The 21,237-nt window shown below is 41.2% G+C and overlaps 1 protein-coding gene across 3 annotated transcripts in view; it reads left to right on the top strand.

The window, feature by feature from the left end:
• clstn2a (calsyntenin 2a) overlaps window positions 1–21,237 on the top strand; it is a 636,349-nt gene that overhangs the window by 412,434 nt on the left and 202,678 nt on the right. For all 3 annotated transcript variants that reach the window (XM_062022193.1, XM_062022195.1, XM_062022194.1), the window contains 2 exons: window positions 15,245–15,356; window positions 17,575–17,671. In XM_062022193.1, the coding sequence (XP_061878177.1) occupies window positions 15,245–15,356; window positions 17,575–17,671 (209 nt within the window). The remainder of the gene's footprint in view (window positions 1–15,244; window positions 15,357–17,574; window positions 17,672–21,237) is intronic.

The raw sequence follows: 21,237 nt of genomic DNA on the forward strand, positions 1-21,237 counted from the left end.
AACTTTCTTCTTTGCTTGCTCAGCTTCTTTCTCCATAATGCAATGAACAAATTGCAACAGATTCACCAACACAGATGTCCAGAATACTGTGGAATAATGAGATGAAAACAGAGCTTTTTCGTATTGACTTCAATGGTGTCCGAATACTTCCGTTTCAATGATTGACGTCACGCGCATACGTCAACCCTCAGAGGCGTTTCGAACCGGAAGTTTAGCGGCAAATTTAAAATTGCACTTTATAAGTTAACCCGGCCGTATTGGCATGTGTTGCAATGTTAAGATTTCATCATTGATATATAAACTATCAGACTGCGTGGTCGGTAGTAGTGGCTTTCAGTAGGCCTTTAACAAAATGATGTGTCACATGAATGTTTTTTTGAAGTAATACCTTTGTGACATGAAAAAAACAAGTAATGTAAAACAAAAACATTGTTTACTTTTTGATATTAAAATAAAACACAAAGCAGTTTGGCTAATGAAGATGAAGTCTAATAAACAAGCTTTGTTCTTCTCTTGGTTCAGTACAACAAAAATAAAGAGGAGTGACACCTCTCACATCGAATACACAATCTTCACAGCCTGCGTTCAGTTCGATGAGAAGACAAAACATTTTAGCTAGTATTTGATGTTATTTGAACACTGATCCAGTTTGCAGTTAAATAAAGGCGTGAACATCCCAGTAAACAAAGTAAAGACTTTATAAACAAGTTGTGACAACGTTCACGACACATCGCCTGCTGCATGTTTCCTCACATCATTAACTCTCAGTCACAGCAGTATTGAGAAAATAAAAGCAACATCAAATAGTTTTCTCCTTCGCTGTGTACTTTTAGTGTGGGGACAAATGTCTCCAATATTGTCCACACCTGTCTCCATCTAAACACAGCAGTGCGCAAATATGAATGCTATTGTTATTACAAGCGCTAACACATACGGACTATTTTAGCGGCGCATTGATAGCAGTGAGCTAATGCTAGCTTGCGCTGCTATTGTTGACACACTGAGCCCACGGCTGCTTCTGCTTGGTCTCAAACTTGCTAAAAGTCAATTCTCGATTATAATTCATGCATCTCTCACTTGCCAGTAGACAAATGTGGCCATGGTCTGACAGCCTGGTCCACTTTCACATCCCCAGAGCTGGCGAAAATACTAATAATACTATTTGATTTAAACCGTAATTCATTTAGATGCATGTTTTGTAGCGCTGCAACAACAGTAATTATTTTCATCTTAAAGGTTATTTTTTCCATTAGTTGAACGATTATTGCTTATGATCTGCAATCCACATTTGAATTTGACAGTTAGTCCGCAATTTGATTTTAACTCATTTTTAAAGCCTTTTTTTAGTCAACTCGGTTGTCACAAAGAAACATAACTTACTTAGAAACAAGGAGTTTTACTTTATCCCACAAAGTATATAGTTACAGTAAAATATAAATTAGGGCTGCAACAACTAATCGATTAAATCAATTAAAATCGATTATAAAAATAGTTGGCGATTAATTTAGTCATCGATTCGTTGGATCAATGCTATGCGCATGCGCAGAGGCATTTTTTAATTTTTTTAATTTTTTTAATTTTAATTTTTATTTTATTTTTATTTTTTTTAAACAAACCTTTATTTATAAACTGAAACATTTACAAACAGCTAATAATAATCAAAATAAGTATGGTGCCAGTATGCTGTTTTTTTTAAATAAAATACTGGATAGGATAGAAATGTAGTTTGTCTTTTTTATCCGATTATTAATCGATTAATCAAAGTAATAATCGACAGATTAATCGATTACCAAATTAATCGTTAGTTGCAGCCCTAATATAAATCAACAGACTTAAAGTGTGAAATATGTAAACATTACATTCGGTGCAAAAAGTATGGATATCCAGTACTGTAGTCTGCTTATTATTACTTACTTACTGTAACTAATTACTTTTTATAATTGATGTTGTTGTGATTACGTCGACTAATTATTGTAGTCGTAAAACTGCACTTTTTTGGAATTTTTGGAATTCGTTCACAATCATTATGAGAGACAAGAAGACAAAAGTGTTTTTTATTTTTTTATGCATTCTAACATGTACAATCTAAATGGTAAATAAATATCCAACAATTGAGTCAACAGATGGAGGGTCCTTTCATTATACTCTCTAAAAACATCCAGAAAGTTCCAACAAAATCCCATTTACATGTCGTGACCTGAAAATTCACCAAATACGAGTGATATTGTTATTACAAGCGCTAACGCAGACGGACTATTTTACGCTGCTATTGTTGACACACTGAGCCGACGGCTCACTTACTGTAACTAATTACTTTTTATAATCGATGTTGTTGTGATTACGTCGACTAATTATTGTAGTTGTAAAACTGCACTTTTTTGGAATTTTGCCTATCGTTCACAATCATTATGAGAGACAAGAAGACAAAAGTGTTTTTATTTTTTTTACGCATTCTAACATGTAAAATCTAAATGGTAAATAAATATCCAACAATTGAGTCAACAGATGGAGGGTCCTTTCATTATACTCTCTAAAAACATCCAGAAAGTTCCAACAAAATTCCATTTACATGTCGTGACCCGAAAATTCACCAAATATGAGTGATATTGTTATTACAAGCGCTAACGCAGATGGACTATTTTACGCTGCTATTGTTGACACACTGAGCTGCTTCTGCTTGGTCTCAAACTTGCTAAAAGTACACTCTAGATTATAATTCATGCATCCCTCACCTGCCAGTAGACAAATGTGGCCATGGTCTGACAGGCTGGTCCACTTTTCACACAAATAGACCCCACAAGACGCTCCTTTTTTTAACCCTTCATGAGGATTGCAATTGAATCTTCATCTAAACGGATTTATGTGAGCTTCCGGTCGGTCGGCATCCCAGCGAGAGTGGAAATATTACAGTAAGTGTTTGTTTTATACTGGTTTGTTATTATTGTTAGTTTGTATGTTTAGCACCTAGCAATGCTACATGATGCTATAGCAGACCTGGGCAATCTGTGGCCCGCGGGCCACATCCGGCCCTTTGTGCGTCCCTGTCCGGCCCGCGTGAGGCCAAACATAAATTACAAAATACATTTAAAAAAGTATCTATGTCGAGTGTGCAATACAACGGCGCTGCTTTTGTTTTGAAAAGCGTTATTTGTATTACTTCCGTGTTGACGTATGCACATGCGTGATTGTGAGTGAATGTGAACAGCTGAAATCACAAATTACAAAATAAAGTTGAAAAAACATCTATGTCGTGCGCGCAATACAACTGTGCGGCTTTTATTTTGAAAAGTGTTATTTATGGGCGTATGTCCGGGTGTAACCTGTGAGTGAAGGTGCACAGCGACAAGTGATGCACGGTTTACACCCGAGACGCTTAAAAGAGAAAGGTTGATGAGGAATGGCGTGTTTTCAACAAGACATGGACTGCCAAGCAACGTTCCCTCTAAGGTGCGCGCCTGCGCAATTGCGCACTGCTCAAGCGTCCTCTGCGCACAGCAAATATATGCCGTGCACCAAATCAAATCCCATCTGAATTGTATACAAAATAAACACATTTATTCTGTGTAATTTTGCAATGCAACTTTGAGTGACAGTGACAACAAGTGGCCCTAACGGTGTTCGTCAACACCGTTCAATTGAACACCGTTCAATTATTGGAACGTCTATCGAGATGCTTCGAGGCCAGGAATTATATCGATCACTTTATTGAGCAAAACTGTTTATATTCGGCCATAACCACACCAAAAACATGAGTAAAACACTTCTATCTCGAAAAACTAGTAATTTTCTGCCGTTCAAACCAGACCAAAACCAACTTGTCATCTGTCACCAACACGCATACCACTAAGCCACTGGTGCGTTTATGGGCACACAAAAAGTCGGACAACTCAAACACCACACAAAGTTACACTATGACTCCTCAGTCATACGTGTGCTTATTCTACTGTCATTTATTATTAATGTTAATTTATTTATATTAATCATGGAATGCTGTTACTGGAGAAAGTTACAGGAATGCACACTTCATCCTATGCTTACATTTCATTGTGCAACATGAGGATGTTTAAGGGGAACTAAATGTGATCTCTGAAAGGGGTACAAATGATTTCCAATGCAGTGCTTTTGGTATAAAGTTAAGTTATGTTAAATGAAAGTATTATTATTATTATTATTATTAATTATTATTATTATTATTATTATTATTTATCTTACGGTATATATCAAAAATAGGGGTACAAATGGTTTCCAAAGCAGTGCTTTTGGTATAAAGGTAAGTTAGGTTAAATGAAAGTATTATTAATAATTATCATTCTTTTTATTATTATTATTATTATTATTATTATTATTTATCTTACGGTATATATCAAAAATAATATTGAGCAAAATTTAATTGAAATATTGTCGATGTGGCCCTCTGGCAGTGCTCGGGTTGCTCATGCGGCCCCCGGTAAAAATTAATTGCCCACCCCTGTGCTATAGTGTCACAATGAAACGGCATCCATCACTCGGCTTCTAAAACTTATCGCTCATCCTCTTTGTGTTCAGGCTCAAAAATATAAGGTTCTGGATCATAATTTTTCCAAAAGTAATCATTGTTGGCTCTCACAAAGTCTGCTCGATTAGCGTTGTTGTTGATGGGGAAGGGATCCGTGGTTCCTCCTCTACGTCTGTTTTTCTTTCAAAATTGATACTGTTTTGATCATATCTATTTATCGGCAAACTTTGGGAGTCTTTAGGTGACTTGAATCAGATATAAATGATGATATCTTCAATATAGAAGCAACTCGTTGATTCCACTCTACTGCCACTTTAAGACTTCCTTGTTATTGTGCAAAACAAGACTGAGAACTCCACTCTCATAATTCTCCCCAGCTGCAAAGTTGTCTTGGAGCTGCGCAAAAAAAAAAAAGATAATAATTATGTGCAAACTCACACAAAACAGATTTGATTTGATGCGAAGTGTGCAAATTGTCAAATTATCTTCATCCAATTTGATTTTGGTTCTTTCTTGTCTCAGTTTTGACGGCGTCGTGACCTCCTTTGTGGAGCTGCCAGCGATTCTGTTTGCGGCACAAAAGGAACGCCGCCAGAACGGCGGCGCTTGTCAGACCCGCTATTAGAGCTGCCACGTGGCGCCATTGTTCCGTAACTCGGTGGGAGTCACTTGTGAGGTGGGCACCAGGAACAAAACACAAGAACATGCATTTGTATCAAAGCGATGAGGACCGCTACCAAGTGAGTCACTCACTTAGAAACGCTATTTGTCACCACCATTGACCATATTTTTCAGACTATAAGGCGCACTAAAAAGTATTTTCATTTTCTCAAAAATCGACATTGCGCCTTATAACCCGGTGCGCCTAATGTAAGGAAACATTCTGGTCGTGCTTACCGACCTCGAAGCAATTTTATTTGGTACTTGGTGTAATGATAAGTGTGACCAGTAGATGGCAGTCAAACATAAGAGATATACGTGTAGACGGCAGTGTGACTCGAGTAAACTACACCAACATGTTATATGTTCCATTGAAAATATAGAACATTACACACGGCGCTCAAAAACCTATCAAAATGTTTTAGTAGGACTTTGGTAAGCTATGAAGCCACACCACTTGATGGGCTTCAACATAGGAGTATTATTATGGTGTGTGTATAAGGTAAGACATATTATCTGGCGTTTTGTTTTGCAATATTATGCAAAAGCAACTTTTCTTACCTTATGGTACCTGCTGATGTGTATTTGGGATCTGCATATATCCTGAAAAATTGTGAGCGCCCGCCTTGGTAGTCCTGGTAGTTCTTCTTTTTCTCTATCTTCTTGTTATGTGACATTCAACCTCCACTGTTGCCATTTCTAATATAAAGTAGTGTAAAGTTCTTACTTATATCTGTCAGTAAACTCGGCATGAAAGCACTAAAACATACCGGTGTAGTGAGTTTACATTATTCACCCAAGGAACTTTAGTTATTAGAGAGTTCCGGTCGGACGGTTTTTCACGGGACACATTTCCTGGTGTTGTTGTTGTTTCCGGATGAGGGGATGCTGCTCCGTTATTGATTGAAGTAAAGTCTGAATGTCATTAAAACAGTTAGTTCCACCTAATTCTGGTTGTGCTTACCGACCTCAAAGCTATTTTATTTGGTACATGGTGTAATGATAAGTGTGACCAGTAGATGGCAGTAAGAGATACATGTAGACTGCAATATGACTCAAGTAAACAACACCAAAAACTTTAAATGTTTCATTGAAAATATAGAACATTACACACGGCGCTCAAAAATCTGTCAAAATGTTTTAGTACGACTTTGGTAAGCTATGAAGCCGCACCGCTTGATGGATTGTGGGAGCATTAGGGCTACCATAGTCAGACGTACTGTGCTTCAACATACGAGTATTATTATGATGTGTGTATAAGAACCGCAAAATGGCACCTATTAGCAGACATATTATCTGGTGTTTAGTTTTGCAAAATTATGCAAAAATAACTTTTCTTACCTTTTGGTATCTGCTGATCTGTATTTTGGATCTGTATAAGTCCTGAAAATTTGGGCGCGTCCGCCTTTGTAGTCCGTACCAACATTATAGTCGATAAGCTTCTTCTTTTTCTCTATCTTCTTGTTATGTGACATTCATCCTCCACTGTTGCCATTTCTAATATAAAGTAGTGTAAAGTTCTTACTTATATCTGTCAGTAAACTCGCCATGAAAGCACTAAAACATACCGGTGTAGTGAGTTTACATTATTCACCCAAGGAACTTTAGTTATTAGAGAGTTCCGGTCGGACGGTTTTTCACGGGACACATTTCCGGGTGTTGTTGTTGTTTCCGGATGAGGGGATGCTGCTCGGTTATTGATTGAAGTAAAGTCTGAATGTCATTAAAACAGTCAGTTCCACCTAATTCTGGTTGTGCTTACCGACCTCAAAGCTATTTTATTTGGTACATGGTGTAAAGATAAGTGTGACCAGTAGATGGCAGTAAGAGATACATGTAGACTGCAATATGACTCAAGTAAACAACACCAAAAACTTTAAATGTTTCATTGAAAATATAGAACATTACACACAGCGCTCAAAAATCAGTCAAAATGTTTTAGTACGACTTTGGTAAGCTATGAAGCCGCACCGCTTGATGGATTGTGGGAGCATTAGGGCTACCATAGTCAGACGTACTGTGCTTCAACATACGAGTATTATTATTATGTGTGTATAAGAACCGCAAAATGGCACCTATTAGCAGACATATTATCTGGTGTTTAGTTTTGCAAAATTATGCAAAAATAACTTTTCTTACCTTTTGGTACCTGCTGATCTGTATTTTGGATCTGTATGGGTCCTGAAAATTTGGGCGCGTCCGCCTTTGTAGTCCGTACCAACACCGTAGTCGATAAGCTTCTTCTTTTTCTCTATCTTCTTGTTATGTGACATTCATCCTCCAGTGTTGTCATTTCTAATATAAAGTAGTGTAAAGTTCTTACTTATATCTGTCAGTAAACTCGCCATGAAAGCGCTAGAACATACCGGTGTAGTGAGTTTACATTATTCACCCAAGGAACTTTAGTTATTAGAGAGTTCCGGTCGGACGGTTTTTCACGGGACACATTTCCGGGTGTTGTTGTTGTTTCCGGATGAGGAGATGCTGCTCCGTTATTGATTGAAGTAAAGTCTGAATGTCATTAAAACAGTTAGCTCCATCTTTTGACACTTCTTCCACTCCCGTCCTTGCACGCTACACCGCTACAACAAAGATGACGGGGAGAAGACGCTGTCAAAGTGGAGGCACGTAAATAAGACCGCCCACAAAACGGCGCATCCGGAAGCGACTGTCGGAAAGCGACTTGAAGATGATCTGTAAAACATCATCTAAGCGACATTTTGACCAAAGAACCACCATTAAATGTTATGTAGACCAGTGGTCCCCAACCTTTTTGTGACTGCGGACCGGTCAACGCTTGAAAAGGTGTCCCACGGACCGTGGGGGGGGGGGGGGACCCAGCAGTCTGGCGTTCAGAGTTGAACAAGGTTTTATTCACCATCCAGTGTTTCCCATAAACTGCCAAGATACCTGTGGCAGTGGGGGCGTGGCTATGGGCGTGGTCATCATGACATCATCGAGTATTTTGCATAATTTACTACAATATGATTTTCTCTAAAAAAGCTAAAAAAAATGTATACTAACTAATTAATAATAACAGTTTTGTTTTAAACGTCCATCCATCCATCCATTTTACAATATAATTACAACACTTTATGTACATATTTATATACAGATTTGAACAATAAGTTATTCACTGAAATATATTTATTAATTGTGGTTCTTACCAAAAATATATCTTATAAAATATAAAAGCTAAAATGTCTCTTAAAGCTCTGCCCCTTTAATTAGTGCATACTAAATAATTTAACTTTAGCCTACTACTACAACCATATTATTTACCAGCAACATAAAGTGAAACAGAGGCAGAGGTGTCCTGCCACAGTCAGTAACAAATAAACAGAAAACAGTAGTGATCAAATACAAATAAGGCAACAAGAGAAGTATCCTACACTTCTCTTTTGTAAAGTAAATCTGAACAGCCGATATGGGCATCTACATCAACTATATGATTTGCCTGAGAAGCTGGACAGGACAAAAAAAAAAAAAAAAGATTTTTTATTTTTTATTTGAGGCAGACGTAATTCTTTTGTGGCGGGCTGCCACAAATAAATGAATGTGTGGGAAACACTGCCATCAATTGTTTACGCTAATGACTTTTCAGTCCGTGTTCTTCCTCTCCAAACTCTCCAAGCCCGTCTCCTCCTGCTCTTCCCGACCACTACTGTTGAAGACAACAGGTGATTAGACAACTCGTACCACCTGGGAAATCTAATCACCTGTTCAGCTGTGTCTCGCCGTTGGCACTGCCACGCCCCCCGTCTGAGGTGCTCTGTCCTCAGCACCATGGACAGAGGCGGTGACCTCCGCTCCTGCAGGCAGCGCTGGCCACACCTCCCTCCACACTCCTTTAATGCGCCTTATATATGAAAAAATATTTTTGTATTTTTTTTTTTAAATAGAGCAGGGTTGTCCAAAGTGCGGCCTGGGGGCCATTTGCGGCCCGCAGCTAATTGCCCGCCACACATTCTGGAAATGCTATTGCAAAGATAAAAAAAAAACATTAAAAAAAGTAGAATGAGGTGAAATCTAACTAGAAAAAGTTGCAATGTTGACACAAAGCTGTTTTTTTTCTTCTTTTGTCTATCTTTATTTTTCTTTTTTTGCCATTGCTAAAAAAAATTTAAAAAAATGTTATAATGAATTATTGACCTATTCAAGGCTCCAATTATTTCAAATATTTCACTTTAAAATATTTTATGTAGAAAATATTGAATATATTGTGTGGTTGCCATACAAAAACATCGTTTTCTTTGACAAAAGAATTTAAAACAAACAAAATAATAGTTCAAACGTAAAATTGACAGATATATCTGAAGTTGATCTCGTAACTTAAGTGTTGAAAGTAAAAAAAACCTAATACAAATGTATCACTTTGAGTGGGGGACCTTTTGGATCCTAAATATATTTAATGGGATTTTATTTATCTTTTCACTGTGATTACTCAAAAATAACAATGAATAATATCAATGGTGTCCTGCATTATTGATGTTTTTAAGGCTCTAATTACTTCACATCAAACATTGCTTTCTGAATGTTTTGGGCAGTGGGGGAAATACTGCATATTTCACTTTTATTATAAAAAACAAAGTTGTCTTGACAGAAAAGGCATAAAACCTTTTTGGGTTTTTTAATTTTATATCAACCTGAAGTTGATATACTGTAGAGATTTACTGTAAGCGTTAAATAAAAAAAATAAAAAAAATAATTTGACTTGTTTTTAACATTTTAATGACTTAGACCCTTTATGATGGAGCCCTAAAGGTAAAAAAAAACCCCAAAATCCATATATTTTGTTATGATTTAAAAATGAAAACTATCAAAATGGCCCTCGCAGGCTTTCATTCTTCCGTGTGCGGGCCTCAGTGGAAAAAGTTTGGACACCCCTAAAATAGAGCATACATCGGCAGTGCGCCTTGTAATCCGGTGCGCCCTATGGTCCGGAAAATACGGTGTATCTAAAAATAAATAAACAAATTTGAAAAGTGCTTCCGGTTGCCTCAGTGTTTTACGGCTCTATAACCAATGTTGAGCGCACTCAGATGAATTTTGTTGTAAGTAGTAACACAACGTGTTGTTTATTCTTCAAAAAGTAACAAGTTAGCCGTTACTATGTAATAGCAATTTCCGTTCATTGTGTTTATGAATGTTAGGTTTATATCCTCACGCTTGTGCATGGGATGGATGGAGCTTCTCCTCGCTCACTGGCTGTTTTAGTTGAAAACTACTTTTTCATTCACCCAGCAGCTTTACTACAGTATTTTAGTCCGCACGGGTTATGGGTGGAGGCATTTTTAAACCGGGTTGTCGTTAAACATTTGACACACCGAGGGAGCAACAGGGAGGAGCTATCCTTGAGATGAGTGATAAAGTCACTACAAGGAGAGGTATAGGTTCTCAAGCAAGTTGGTGTATGTGTAAATAAAAGTGTTCGTAATAACAGCGTTATACAAGCTGACTTTTGATCGCATTATTTAATATTTAGAATGCATTAAAAAAAAAAAAAAAACTCCATCCATGGTCATGTCTTTCATAATTATTGGGAATGACATTCCCCAAAAACTGCAGTTCCCCTTTAAGTATGATCAAACACACATTGATGACTCAATCTATGTGCTTTATTTTGTTAAGTCCATCCATCCATCCATCTTCTTCCGCTTATCTGAGGTTGGGTCGCGGGGGCAGCAGCCTAAGCAGGGAAGCCCAGACTTCCCTCTCCCCAGCCACTTCGTCCAGCTCCTCCCGGGGGATCCCGAGGTATTCCCAGGCCAGCCGGTGGACATAGTCTACCCAACGTGTCCTGGGTCTTCCCCGTGGCCTCCTACCGGTCGGACGTGCCTTAAACACCTGCCTAGGGAGGCGTTCAAGTGGCATCCTGACCAGATGCCCAAACCACCTCATCTGGCTCCTCTCCATGTGGAGGAGCAGCGGCTGTACTTTGAGCTCCTCCCGGATAGTAGAGTTTCTCACCCTATCTCTAAGGGAGAGCCCCGCGACCCGGCGGAGGAAGCTCATTTCGGCCGCTAGTACCCGTGATCTTGTCCTTTCGGTCATAACCCAAAGCTCATGACCATAACTGAGGATGGGAACGTAGATCGACCGGTAAATTTAGAGCTTTGTCTTCCGGCTCAGCTCCTTCTTCACCACAACGGATTGATACAGCGTCCGCATTACTGAAGACGCCGCACTGATCCGCCTGTCGATCTCACGATCCCCTCTTCCCTCACTCGTGAACAAGACTCCCAGGTACTTGAACTCCTCCACTTGGGGCAGGGGGCAGCAGCCTAAGCAGGGAAGCCCAGACTTCCCTCTCCCCAGCCACTTCATCCAGCTCTTCCCGGGAGATCCCGAGGCGTTCCCAGGCCAGCCGGGAGACATAGTCTACCCAACGTGTCCTGGGTCTTCCCCGTGGCCTCCTACCAGTCGGACGTGCCCTAAGGAGGTGTTTAGGGTGGCATCCTGACCAGATGCCCGAACCACCTCATCTGGCTCCTCTCGATGTGGAGGAGCAGCGGCTTTTTTCTAAGCTCCACCCGGATGGTAGAATTTCTCATCTATCTCTAAGGGAGAGCCCCACCACCCGGCTGAGGAAACTAATTTCGGCCGCTTGTACCCGTTATCTTGTCCTTTCGGTCATAACCCAAAGCTCATGACCATAGGTGAGGATGGGAACGTAGATCGACCGGTAAATTGAGAGCTTTGCCTTCCGGCTCAGCTCTTTCTTCACCTCAACGGATCGATACAGCGTCCGCATTACTGAAGACGCCGCACCGATCTGCCTGTTGATCTCACGATCCACTCTTCCCTCACTCGTGAACAAGACTCCGAGGTACTTGAACTCCTCCACTTGGGGCAGGGTCTCCTCCCCAACCCGGAGATGGCACTCCACCATGGACTCGGACTTGGAGGTGCTGATTCTCATCCCAGTCGCTTCACACTCGGCTGCGAACCAATCCAGTGAGAGCTGAAGATCCTGGCCAGATGAAGCCATCAGGACCACATCATCTGCAAAAAGCAGAGACCTAATCCTGCTGCCACCAAACCAGATCCCCTCAACGCCTTGACTGCGCCTAGAAATTCTGTCCGTAAAAGTTATGAACAGAATAGGTGACAAAGGGCAGCCTTGGAGGAGTCCAACCCTCACTGGAAACGTGTCCGACTTACTGCCGGCAATGCGGACCAAGCTCTGACTCTGATCGTACAGGTAGCAGACCGCCACAATCAGACAGTCCGATACCCCATACTCTCTGAGCACTCCCCACAGAACTTCCCGTGGTACACGGTCGAATGCCTTCTCCAAGTCCACAAAGCACATGTAGACTGGTTGGGCAAACTCCCATGCACCCTCAAGGACCCTGCCGAGAGTATAGAGCTGGTCCACAGTTCCACGACCAGGACGAAAACCACACTGTTCCTCCTGAATCCGAGGTTCGACTATCCGGCGTAGCCTCCTCTCCAGTACACCTCAATAGACCTTACTGTCATGATCTGTGGTCTGGATCATGTTTTTGTTATTTTCTGTTAGTTTTAAGACTTCACTAGTTCCTGTTTTTGTACATCCTTGTTTGTTTTAGTTACCATGGCGACTTATTTGTTTCACCTGTCTCATGTGTTCGGGACACGCACTTGCTCTAATCAAGAGACTATTATTTAAGCCTGTCTTTGCCAGTTGGTCGTCCTGGCGTCATTGCTCTTGTCATGCCACAGTTTCATGCTTGTTTCATGCTTAGTTCATGCTGCTCGTTCCATGTCCTATTCCAAGTGTTTTGCTAGTTGTTTCATGCCACAGTAAGTTTTGTTTGTTCTATGTCCATAGTTCAGGCTAAGTGTTAGTGTATGTTTCCTGCGTTAAGTTTTATGTTCCTTAGCCTCTCGTGCAATCGGCACGCTTTCCTTTTGTTTTAGTTCCTGTCTTTTGTCCTGTGTAGGATTAATTGATTAATAAATATGTTCCTACCTTCAAGTCCTGTCCGGAATAGTCCGCTTGCTTCCTGGGAGAACAAACCTCGCAGTAAATTGCGACCCTCCCCGTTATGACACTTACCGGTAAGGCTGAGGAGTGTGATCCCACGATAGTTAGAACACACCCTCCGGTTCCCCTTCTTAAAGAGAGGAACCACCACCCCGGTCTGCCAATCCAGAGGTACCGCCCCCGATGTCCACGCGATGCTGCAGAGTTAAGTGCGACTGCAAAATAAACCCACCATAGAGCCAAATAAAGCCTACAGTAATATTCTAATCCAGGGGTTGGCAACCCAAAATGTTGAGAGAGCCATATTGGACCACAAATTTTCCGGGAGACTCCCGAATTTCAGTGCCTCTCCCGAAAATCTCCTGGGACAACCATTCTCCCGAATTTCTCCCGATTTCCAGCCGGACTTAAGGCACGCCCCTTCCAGGTCCGTGCGGACCTGAGTGAGGACAGCCTCTCGTCACGTCGGCTTGGCCAACCAAAAAGTAACCACAGAACACCATACGGTATAGTGTTCTTGGGTTACTTTTTGGGTTGGCCAACGGTTTACGTTGTATTGCGCACCCTGACGGCAAGTGTAAGAGTAGGTTCTGAAGTATGAAGTTAAGAGACGTAACTTTGTCACCTTGCCTGGTTATTGACTCCAACCCAGAATATTACACTGCCCATACCTATGCTCCTTCAAAGGCTGTGCTACTGGCTGCAAAGCATTGCACTTTCAAATACAACAATGAGTAGAGAGGAGTGTTATGTGTGTATATGTGTAAATAAATGAACACTGAAATTCAATTAATTTTATTTATATCGATATATATATAATAAAATATATTTATATATATAGCTAGAATTCACTGAAAGTCAAGTATTTATTTTATATATATATATATATATATATATATATATATATATATATATATATATATATATATATATATATATATATATATATATATATATATATATATATATATATATATAAAAGAAATACTTGAATTGAAAGTCAAGTATTTCTTTTATATATATATATATATATATATATATATATATATATATATATATATAAGAAATACTTGAATTTCAGTGAATTCTCGCTATAAATATAAATCTATAAATCCAAATCTCCCGAATTTGGAGGTCTCAAGGTTGGCAAGTATGGTTATAATAAGGGTTTTAAGCGCGCCTTATAGTCCGGAAAGTAGGGTATTAGTAATATTAAAGCTTTTGTTTATGGCCACAAAAGCCACATGACATGAATACACGCAGTACAAATGAAAATAGTTGTTCCGACGTTGATTTTAGGTGTACTTTTTTGCGGCGCTCTCCTTCTGGATCTGCCCTCCTTTCGGCGGGGATCCGTCACTCCAGACGCGGCGACGACTCGCGTCGACAGGATAGCGCCTGTCGCCGTGGCGACTGACAGCGCCAGACGAGCGCTGACAACATCAAAGTCTCTGCAGCCTCCGCCGTGCACAACAAGCTGGGAAATGCTGCTGCTCAAAGTACGAACAGACAGCGGGAGGGAAATTTATGAGCTTGGGGATTTGGGATGAATTTCTCAGGTGGAAGATGAATGGTGTGTGTGTGTGTGTGTGTGTGTGTGTGTGTGTGTGTGTGTGTGTGTGTGTGTGTGTGTGTGTGTGTGTGTGTGTGTGTGTGTGTGTGTGTGTGTGTGTGTGTGTGTGTGTGTGTGTGTGTGTGTGTGTGTGCTTATGTGTGTCCTTATCACGGCATGACATTCTAAATAGGCCTCATTACGCTAATGTCATTAATTTGCCAGATGTGCTTGCTGGGATACAGGTTGCAGCCAAGGTCACTGGAAAAGAAAACTTGTGTGAAAAATTGCTTCACGTGTCATCCGTGCTGCACTAATTCTCTCACATTGCTTTGTTTGGCTTATATTACCTAATGCTACTTTAACTGCCATTAAGGCTTCTTTAGATAGAGCGTGACATAGGTTTTAATGAAGTTTGATCATCTCTCATGGATTCCTCTTCTTCCATCCATCTCCGGGCTTCCTGTTCCTTTTCTCCATCCATCACCCCCAAACTACCCGTCTCTCTGCTTGTCCCAGAGGTTTCTCCTTCATTTCCTCTCTTTCTTTCTGCCTCCCCTCACAGGGCTGTGGTTCACGTTCAGGTGGACGACGTCAACGAGTTCTGCCCGCTGTTTCGGGAGCCGCGCTATAAGTCTTCAGTAGTTGAAGGCAAGATCTATGACAGCATTCTGCAGGTATTTTCCCAACACTGCGTCTCAATTCTAGTGCCTAAAGTGGGGGTGTCACACTCCTTTTGTGTTGGAGGCAGTAGTGGCTGCAATCAGAGGGCCGGTTTTAATTGATGTGGCGGACTACAATGAATGACATGGTGGGCCACTTTAAATGACATGGCGGGCCACCTTAAATGACATGGCGGGCCACCTTAAATAACATGGCAGGCCGACTAAATGACATGACAGGCTACATTAAATGACAAAACAGGCCACTATACATGACGGGCCACATTAAATTATATGGCGAGCCACATTAAATTATATGGCGAGCCACTTTAATTGATATGGTGGGCCACATTGAATGAGATGGCAGGCCACATTGAATGACATAGCGGACCACTTTAAATGATGTGACAGGCCACAATAATTGATATGGCAGGCCACATTGAATGACATAGCAGACCACTTTAAATTATGTGACGGACCACATTGAATGACGTGACGGACCACATTGAATGATGTGGCGGACCACATTAAATGACATGGCGGACCACATTAAATGACATGGCGGGCCACCTTAAATGACATGGCGGGCCACCTTAAATAACATGGCAGGCCGACTAAATGACATGACAGGCTACATTAAATGACAAGACAGGCCACTATACATGACGGGCCAAATTAAATTATATGGCGAGCCACATAAATTATATGGCGAGCCACTTTAATTGATATGGTGGGCCACATTGAATGAGATGGCAGACCACATTGAATGACATAGCGGACCACTTCAAATGATGTGACAGGCCACAATAATTGATATGGCAGGCCACATTAAATGATATAGCAGACCACTTTAAATGATGTGACGGACCACATTGAATGATGTGACGGACCACATTGAATGACGTGGCGGACCACATTAAATGACATGGCGGACCACATTAAATGACATAGCAGACCACTTTAAATGACGTGACGGACCACATTGAATGATGTGACGGACCACATTGAATGATGTGGCGGACCACATTAAATGACATGGCGGACCACATTAAATGACATAGCAGACCACTTTAAATGATGTGACGGACCACGTTGAATGATGTGACGGACCACATTAAATGACATGACAGGCTACATTAAATGACATAGCAGACCACTTTAAATGATGTGACGGACCACATTGAATGATGTGACGGACCACATTAAATGACGTGGCGGACCACATTAAATGACATGACAGGCTACATTAAATGACATGACAGGCCACTATACATGACATGGCGGGCCACTTTAAATTATATGGCGAGCCACTTTAATTGATACGTTGGGCCACATTGAATGAGATGGCAGGCCACATTGAATGACATAGCGGACCACTTTAAATGATGTGACAGGCTACTTTAAATGATATGGCAGGCCACATTGAATGACATAGCAGACCACTTTAAATGATGTGACGGACCACATTGAATGATGTGACGGACCACATTGAATGATGTGACGGACCACATTGAATGATGTGGCGGACAACATTAAATGATGTGGCGGACCACATTAAATGACATGACAGGCTACATTAAATGACATGACAGGCCACTATACATGATATGGCGGGCCACTTTAAATTATATGGCGAGCCACTTTAATTGATACGTTGGGCCACATTGAATGACATGGCAGGCCACATTGAATGACATAGCGGACCACTTTATATGATGTGACAGACCACTTTAAATGACGTGGCGGGCCACCTTACGTGACATAGCGGACCACGATAAATGATGTGACGGACCACATTGAATGATGTGGCGGACCAGATTAAATGACATGGCGACCACGTTAAATGATATGGCGGGCCAAAATAAATGATATGGCGGGCCACTTTAAATGATGTGACGGACCACATTAAATGACCTGGCGGGCCACATTGAATGACATGGTGGGCCACAATAAATGATATGGCGGGCCACATTAAATGACATGACAGACCACGTTAAATGACATAGCGGGCCACATAAATGATAAGGCGGGCCACATTTATGACATGACAGGCCACATTTATGACATGACAGGCCAAATTAAATGATATGACGGGCCACTTAAATGTCATGGCGAGCCACTTTAATTGAAATGGCTGGCCACATTGAATGACATGGCGGGCCACATTGGATGACATGGCGGGCCACATTAAATGACGTGATGGACCACATTACATTTTTTTTATGCGTCACAGGTGGAGGCCTGGGACCAGGACTGTTCTCCACAGTACAGTCAGATCTGCAACTACGACATTGTCACAGCGGGCACACCTTTTGCCATTGACCGCAATGGTGAGTACAGTATGTACAGTACACACCTCAATCTGGTGGCTATTGATAATATTGATAGAAGTAACGTACAAAACCCACCACCAGTGAAGTTGGCACGTTGTGTAAATGGTAAATAAAAAGAGAATACAATGATTTGCTCATCCTTTTCCACTTATATTCAACTGAATAGACTGCAAAGACAACATATTTAATGTTCACACTGAAAAAAATTCTTCTTTTTTTTTGCAAATAATCATGAACTTAGAATTTACTGGCAGCAACACATTGCAAAAAAGTTGTCACAGGGGCATGTTCACCACTGTGTTACATGGCCTTTCCTTTTAACAACACTCAGTAAAGGTTTGGGAACTGAGGAGACACATTTTTGAAGCTTCTCAGGTGGAATTCTTTCCCATTCTTGCTTGATGTACAGCTTAAGTTGTTCAACAGTCCGGGGGTCTCCCTTGTGCTATTTTAGGCTTCATAATGCGCCACACATTTTCAATGGGAGACAGGTCTGGACTACAGGCAGGCCAGTCTAGTACCCGCACTCTTTTACTATGAAGCCACGATGTTGTAACATGTGGCTTGGCTGAAATAAGCAGGGGCGTCCATGGTAACGTTGCTTGGATGGCAACATATGTTGCTCCAAAACCTGTATGTACCTTTCAGCATTAATGGCGCCTTCACAGATGTGTAAGTTACCCATGTCTTGGGCACTAATACACCCCCATACCATCACACATGCTGCCTTTTACACTTTGCGCCTAGAACAATCCGGATGGTTCTTTTCCTCTTTGGTCCGGAGGACACGACGTCCACGGTTTCCAAAAACAATTTGAAATGTGGACTCGTCAGACCACACAACACTTTTCCAATTTGCATCAGTCCATCTTAGATGAGCTTGGCCCCAGCGAAGCCGGCGGCATTTCTGGGTGTTGTTGATAAATGGCTTTCGCTTTGCATAGTAGAGTTTTAACTTGCACTTACAGATGTAGCGACAAACTGTAGTTACTGACAGTGGTTTTCTGAAGTGTTCCTGAGCCCATGTGGTGATATCCTTTACACACTGATGTTGCTTTTTGATGCAGTACCGCCTGGGGGATCGAAGGTCCGTAATATCATGGCTTTCGTGCAGTGATTTCTCCAGATTCTCTGAACCTTTTGATGATATTACGGAGCTTAGTTGGTGAAATCCCTAAATTCCTTGCAATAGCTGGTTGAGAAATGTTGTTTTTAAACAATTTGCTCCCGCATTTGTTGACAAAGTGGTGACCCTCGCCCCCATCCTTCTTTGTGAATGACTGAGCATTTCATGGAAGCTGCTTTCATACCCAATCATGGCGCCCACCTGTTCCCAATTAGCCTGTTCACCTGTGGGATGTTCCAAAATAAGTGTTTGATGAGCATCCCTCAACGTTCTCAGTCTTTTTTGCCACTTGCGCCAGCTTTTTTGAAACATGTCGCAGACATCAAATTCCAAATGAGCTCATATTTGCAAAACACAACAAAGTATCTTGTCCTTGCAGTCTATTCAATTGAATATAAGTTGAAAAAGGATTTGCAAAGCATTGAATTCTGTTTTTATTTACCATTTACACAACGTGACAACGTCACTGGTTTTGGGTTTTGTACTTTTTTATGAATTTTAGTCAGGCATTGTTGTCCTGTTGCCATATAATTACAGGCTGTATTTTCGGCACTTCCCATTCAAGGCCGTGCAAAAATACCAGACTAATAATTCAATTAAAATGTGTGCATAGTTCATCACAGAAACTGTGACAACAACAATTACTCCCTGGTCCTAGTATTGCAGTTTATAGTGGCCAGGATAAACCAGCGCTAAGATCTATTACAGCTGTGTCTCTGCACACATCCCAGATAACCGCAGGACAAAATTCTGATAGATTTTTAGATTGTTTGCTATTCCGAGCATGTCCAAAGTTTCAGCTTCGGGCTATTTGCTTGCTCCTCTATGAACGTCCGTATCCACACAGTCTTGATAGGAGTTCAGTGTAATCCAAAGCAAAGAGGCTGGAGGGCTTACTGTGTGTGTGTGTGTGTGTGTGTGTGTGTGTGTGTGTGTGTGTGTGTGTGTGTGTGTGTGTGTGTGTGTGTGTACATTATGTGGGTATCTCTCACTTCCCCTTGAGGGGTTCCTTTTTTTTCCCCAGCAAATCTGAGAGACAAATCAAATTAAGTGGACCGACCCGTCAGAATAATTCTGAGTGTACACTTGATGTTAAATAGGGATAATAGTATCAGCCGCCACACTAAAGAGGCAGTCACTGTACATCCTTAGTGTACAACTGTGATGCTACATAAAGTTGAGCTTTGTTTTTACAAAACCCCGTTTCCATATGAGTTGGGAAATTGTGTTAGATGTAAATATAAACGGAATACAATGATTTGCAAATCATTTTCAACCCGTATTCAGTTGAATATGCTACGAAGACAACATATTTGATGTTTAAACTCATAAACTTTTTTTTGTTGTTGCAAATAATCATTAACTTTAGAATTGGATGCCAGCGACACGTGACAAAGAAGTTGGGAAAGGTGGCAATAAATACTGATAAAGTTGAGGAATGCTCATCAAACACTTATTTGGAACATCCCACAGGTGAACAGGCAAATTGGGAACAGGTGGGTGCCATGATTGGGTATAAAAGTAGATTCCATGAAATGCTCAGTCATTCACAAACAAGGATGGGGCGAGGGTCACCACTTTGTCAACAAATGCGTGAGCAAATTGTTGAACAGTTTAAGAAAAACCTTTCTCAACCAGCTATTGCAAGGAATTTAGGGATTTCACCATCTACGCTCCGTAATATCATCAAAGGGTTCAGAGAATCTGGAGAAATCACTGCACGTAAGCAGCTAAGCCCGTGACCTTCCATCCCTCAGGCTGTACTGTACTGCATCAACAAGCGACATCAGTGTGTAAAGGATATCACCACATGGGCTCAGGAACACTTCAGAAACCCACTGTCAGTAACTACAGTTGGTCGCTACATCTGTAAGTGCAAGTTAAAACTCACCTATGCAAGGCGAAAACCGTTTATCAACAACACCCAGAAACGCCGTCGGCTTCGCTGGGCCTGAGCTCATCTAAGATGGACTGATGCAAAGTGGAAAAGTGTTCTGTGGTCTGACGAGTCCACATTTCAAATTGTTTTTGGAAACTGTGGACGTCGTGTCCTCCGGACCAAAGAGGAAAAGAACCATCCGGATTGTTCTAGGCGCAAAGTGTAAAAGCCAGCATGTGTGATGGTATGGGGGTGTATTAGTGCCCAAGACATGGGTAACTTACACATCTGTGAAGGCACCATTAATGCTGAAAGGTACATACAGGTTTTGTATGTTGCCATCCAAGCAACGTTACCATGGACGCCCCTGCTTATTTCAGTTCTGGTTCGGTTCGGCGGTGTACCGAACAAGTTTCCACACGGAAATATTAAGTAGCGGAACGCACGTTGTGTAAACAATGCACACCGAGGCACAACACACGACATGCTAGCAGCTAACGGGCTAGGATAGACTGACCATACGTCCTCTTTTCACCGGACATGTCCTCTTTTGCGGGC

The sequence above is a fragment of the Entelurus aequoreus genome, linkage group LG16, assembly GCF_033978785.1.
Source record: "Entelurus aequoreus isolate RoL-2023_Sb linkage group LG16, RoL_Eaeq_v1.1, whole genome shotgun sequence".
Lineage (NCBI taxonomy): Eukaryota > Metazoa > Chordata > Actinopteri > Syngnathiformes > Syngnathidae > Entelurus > Entelurus aequoreus.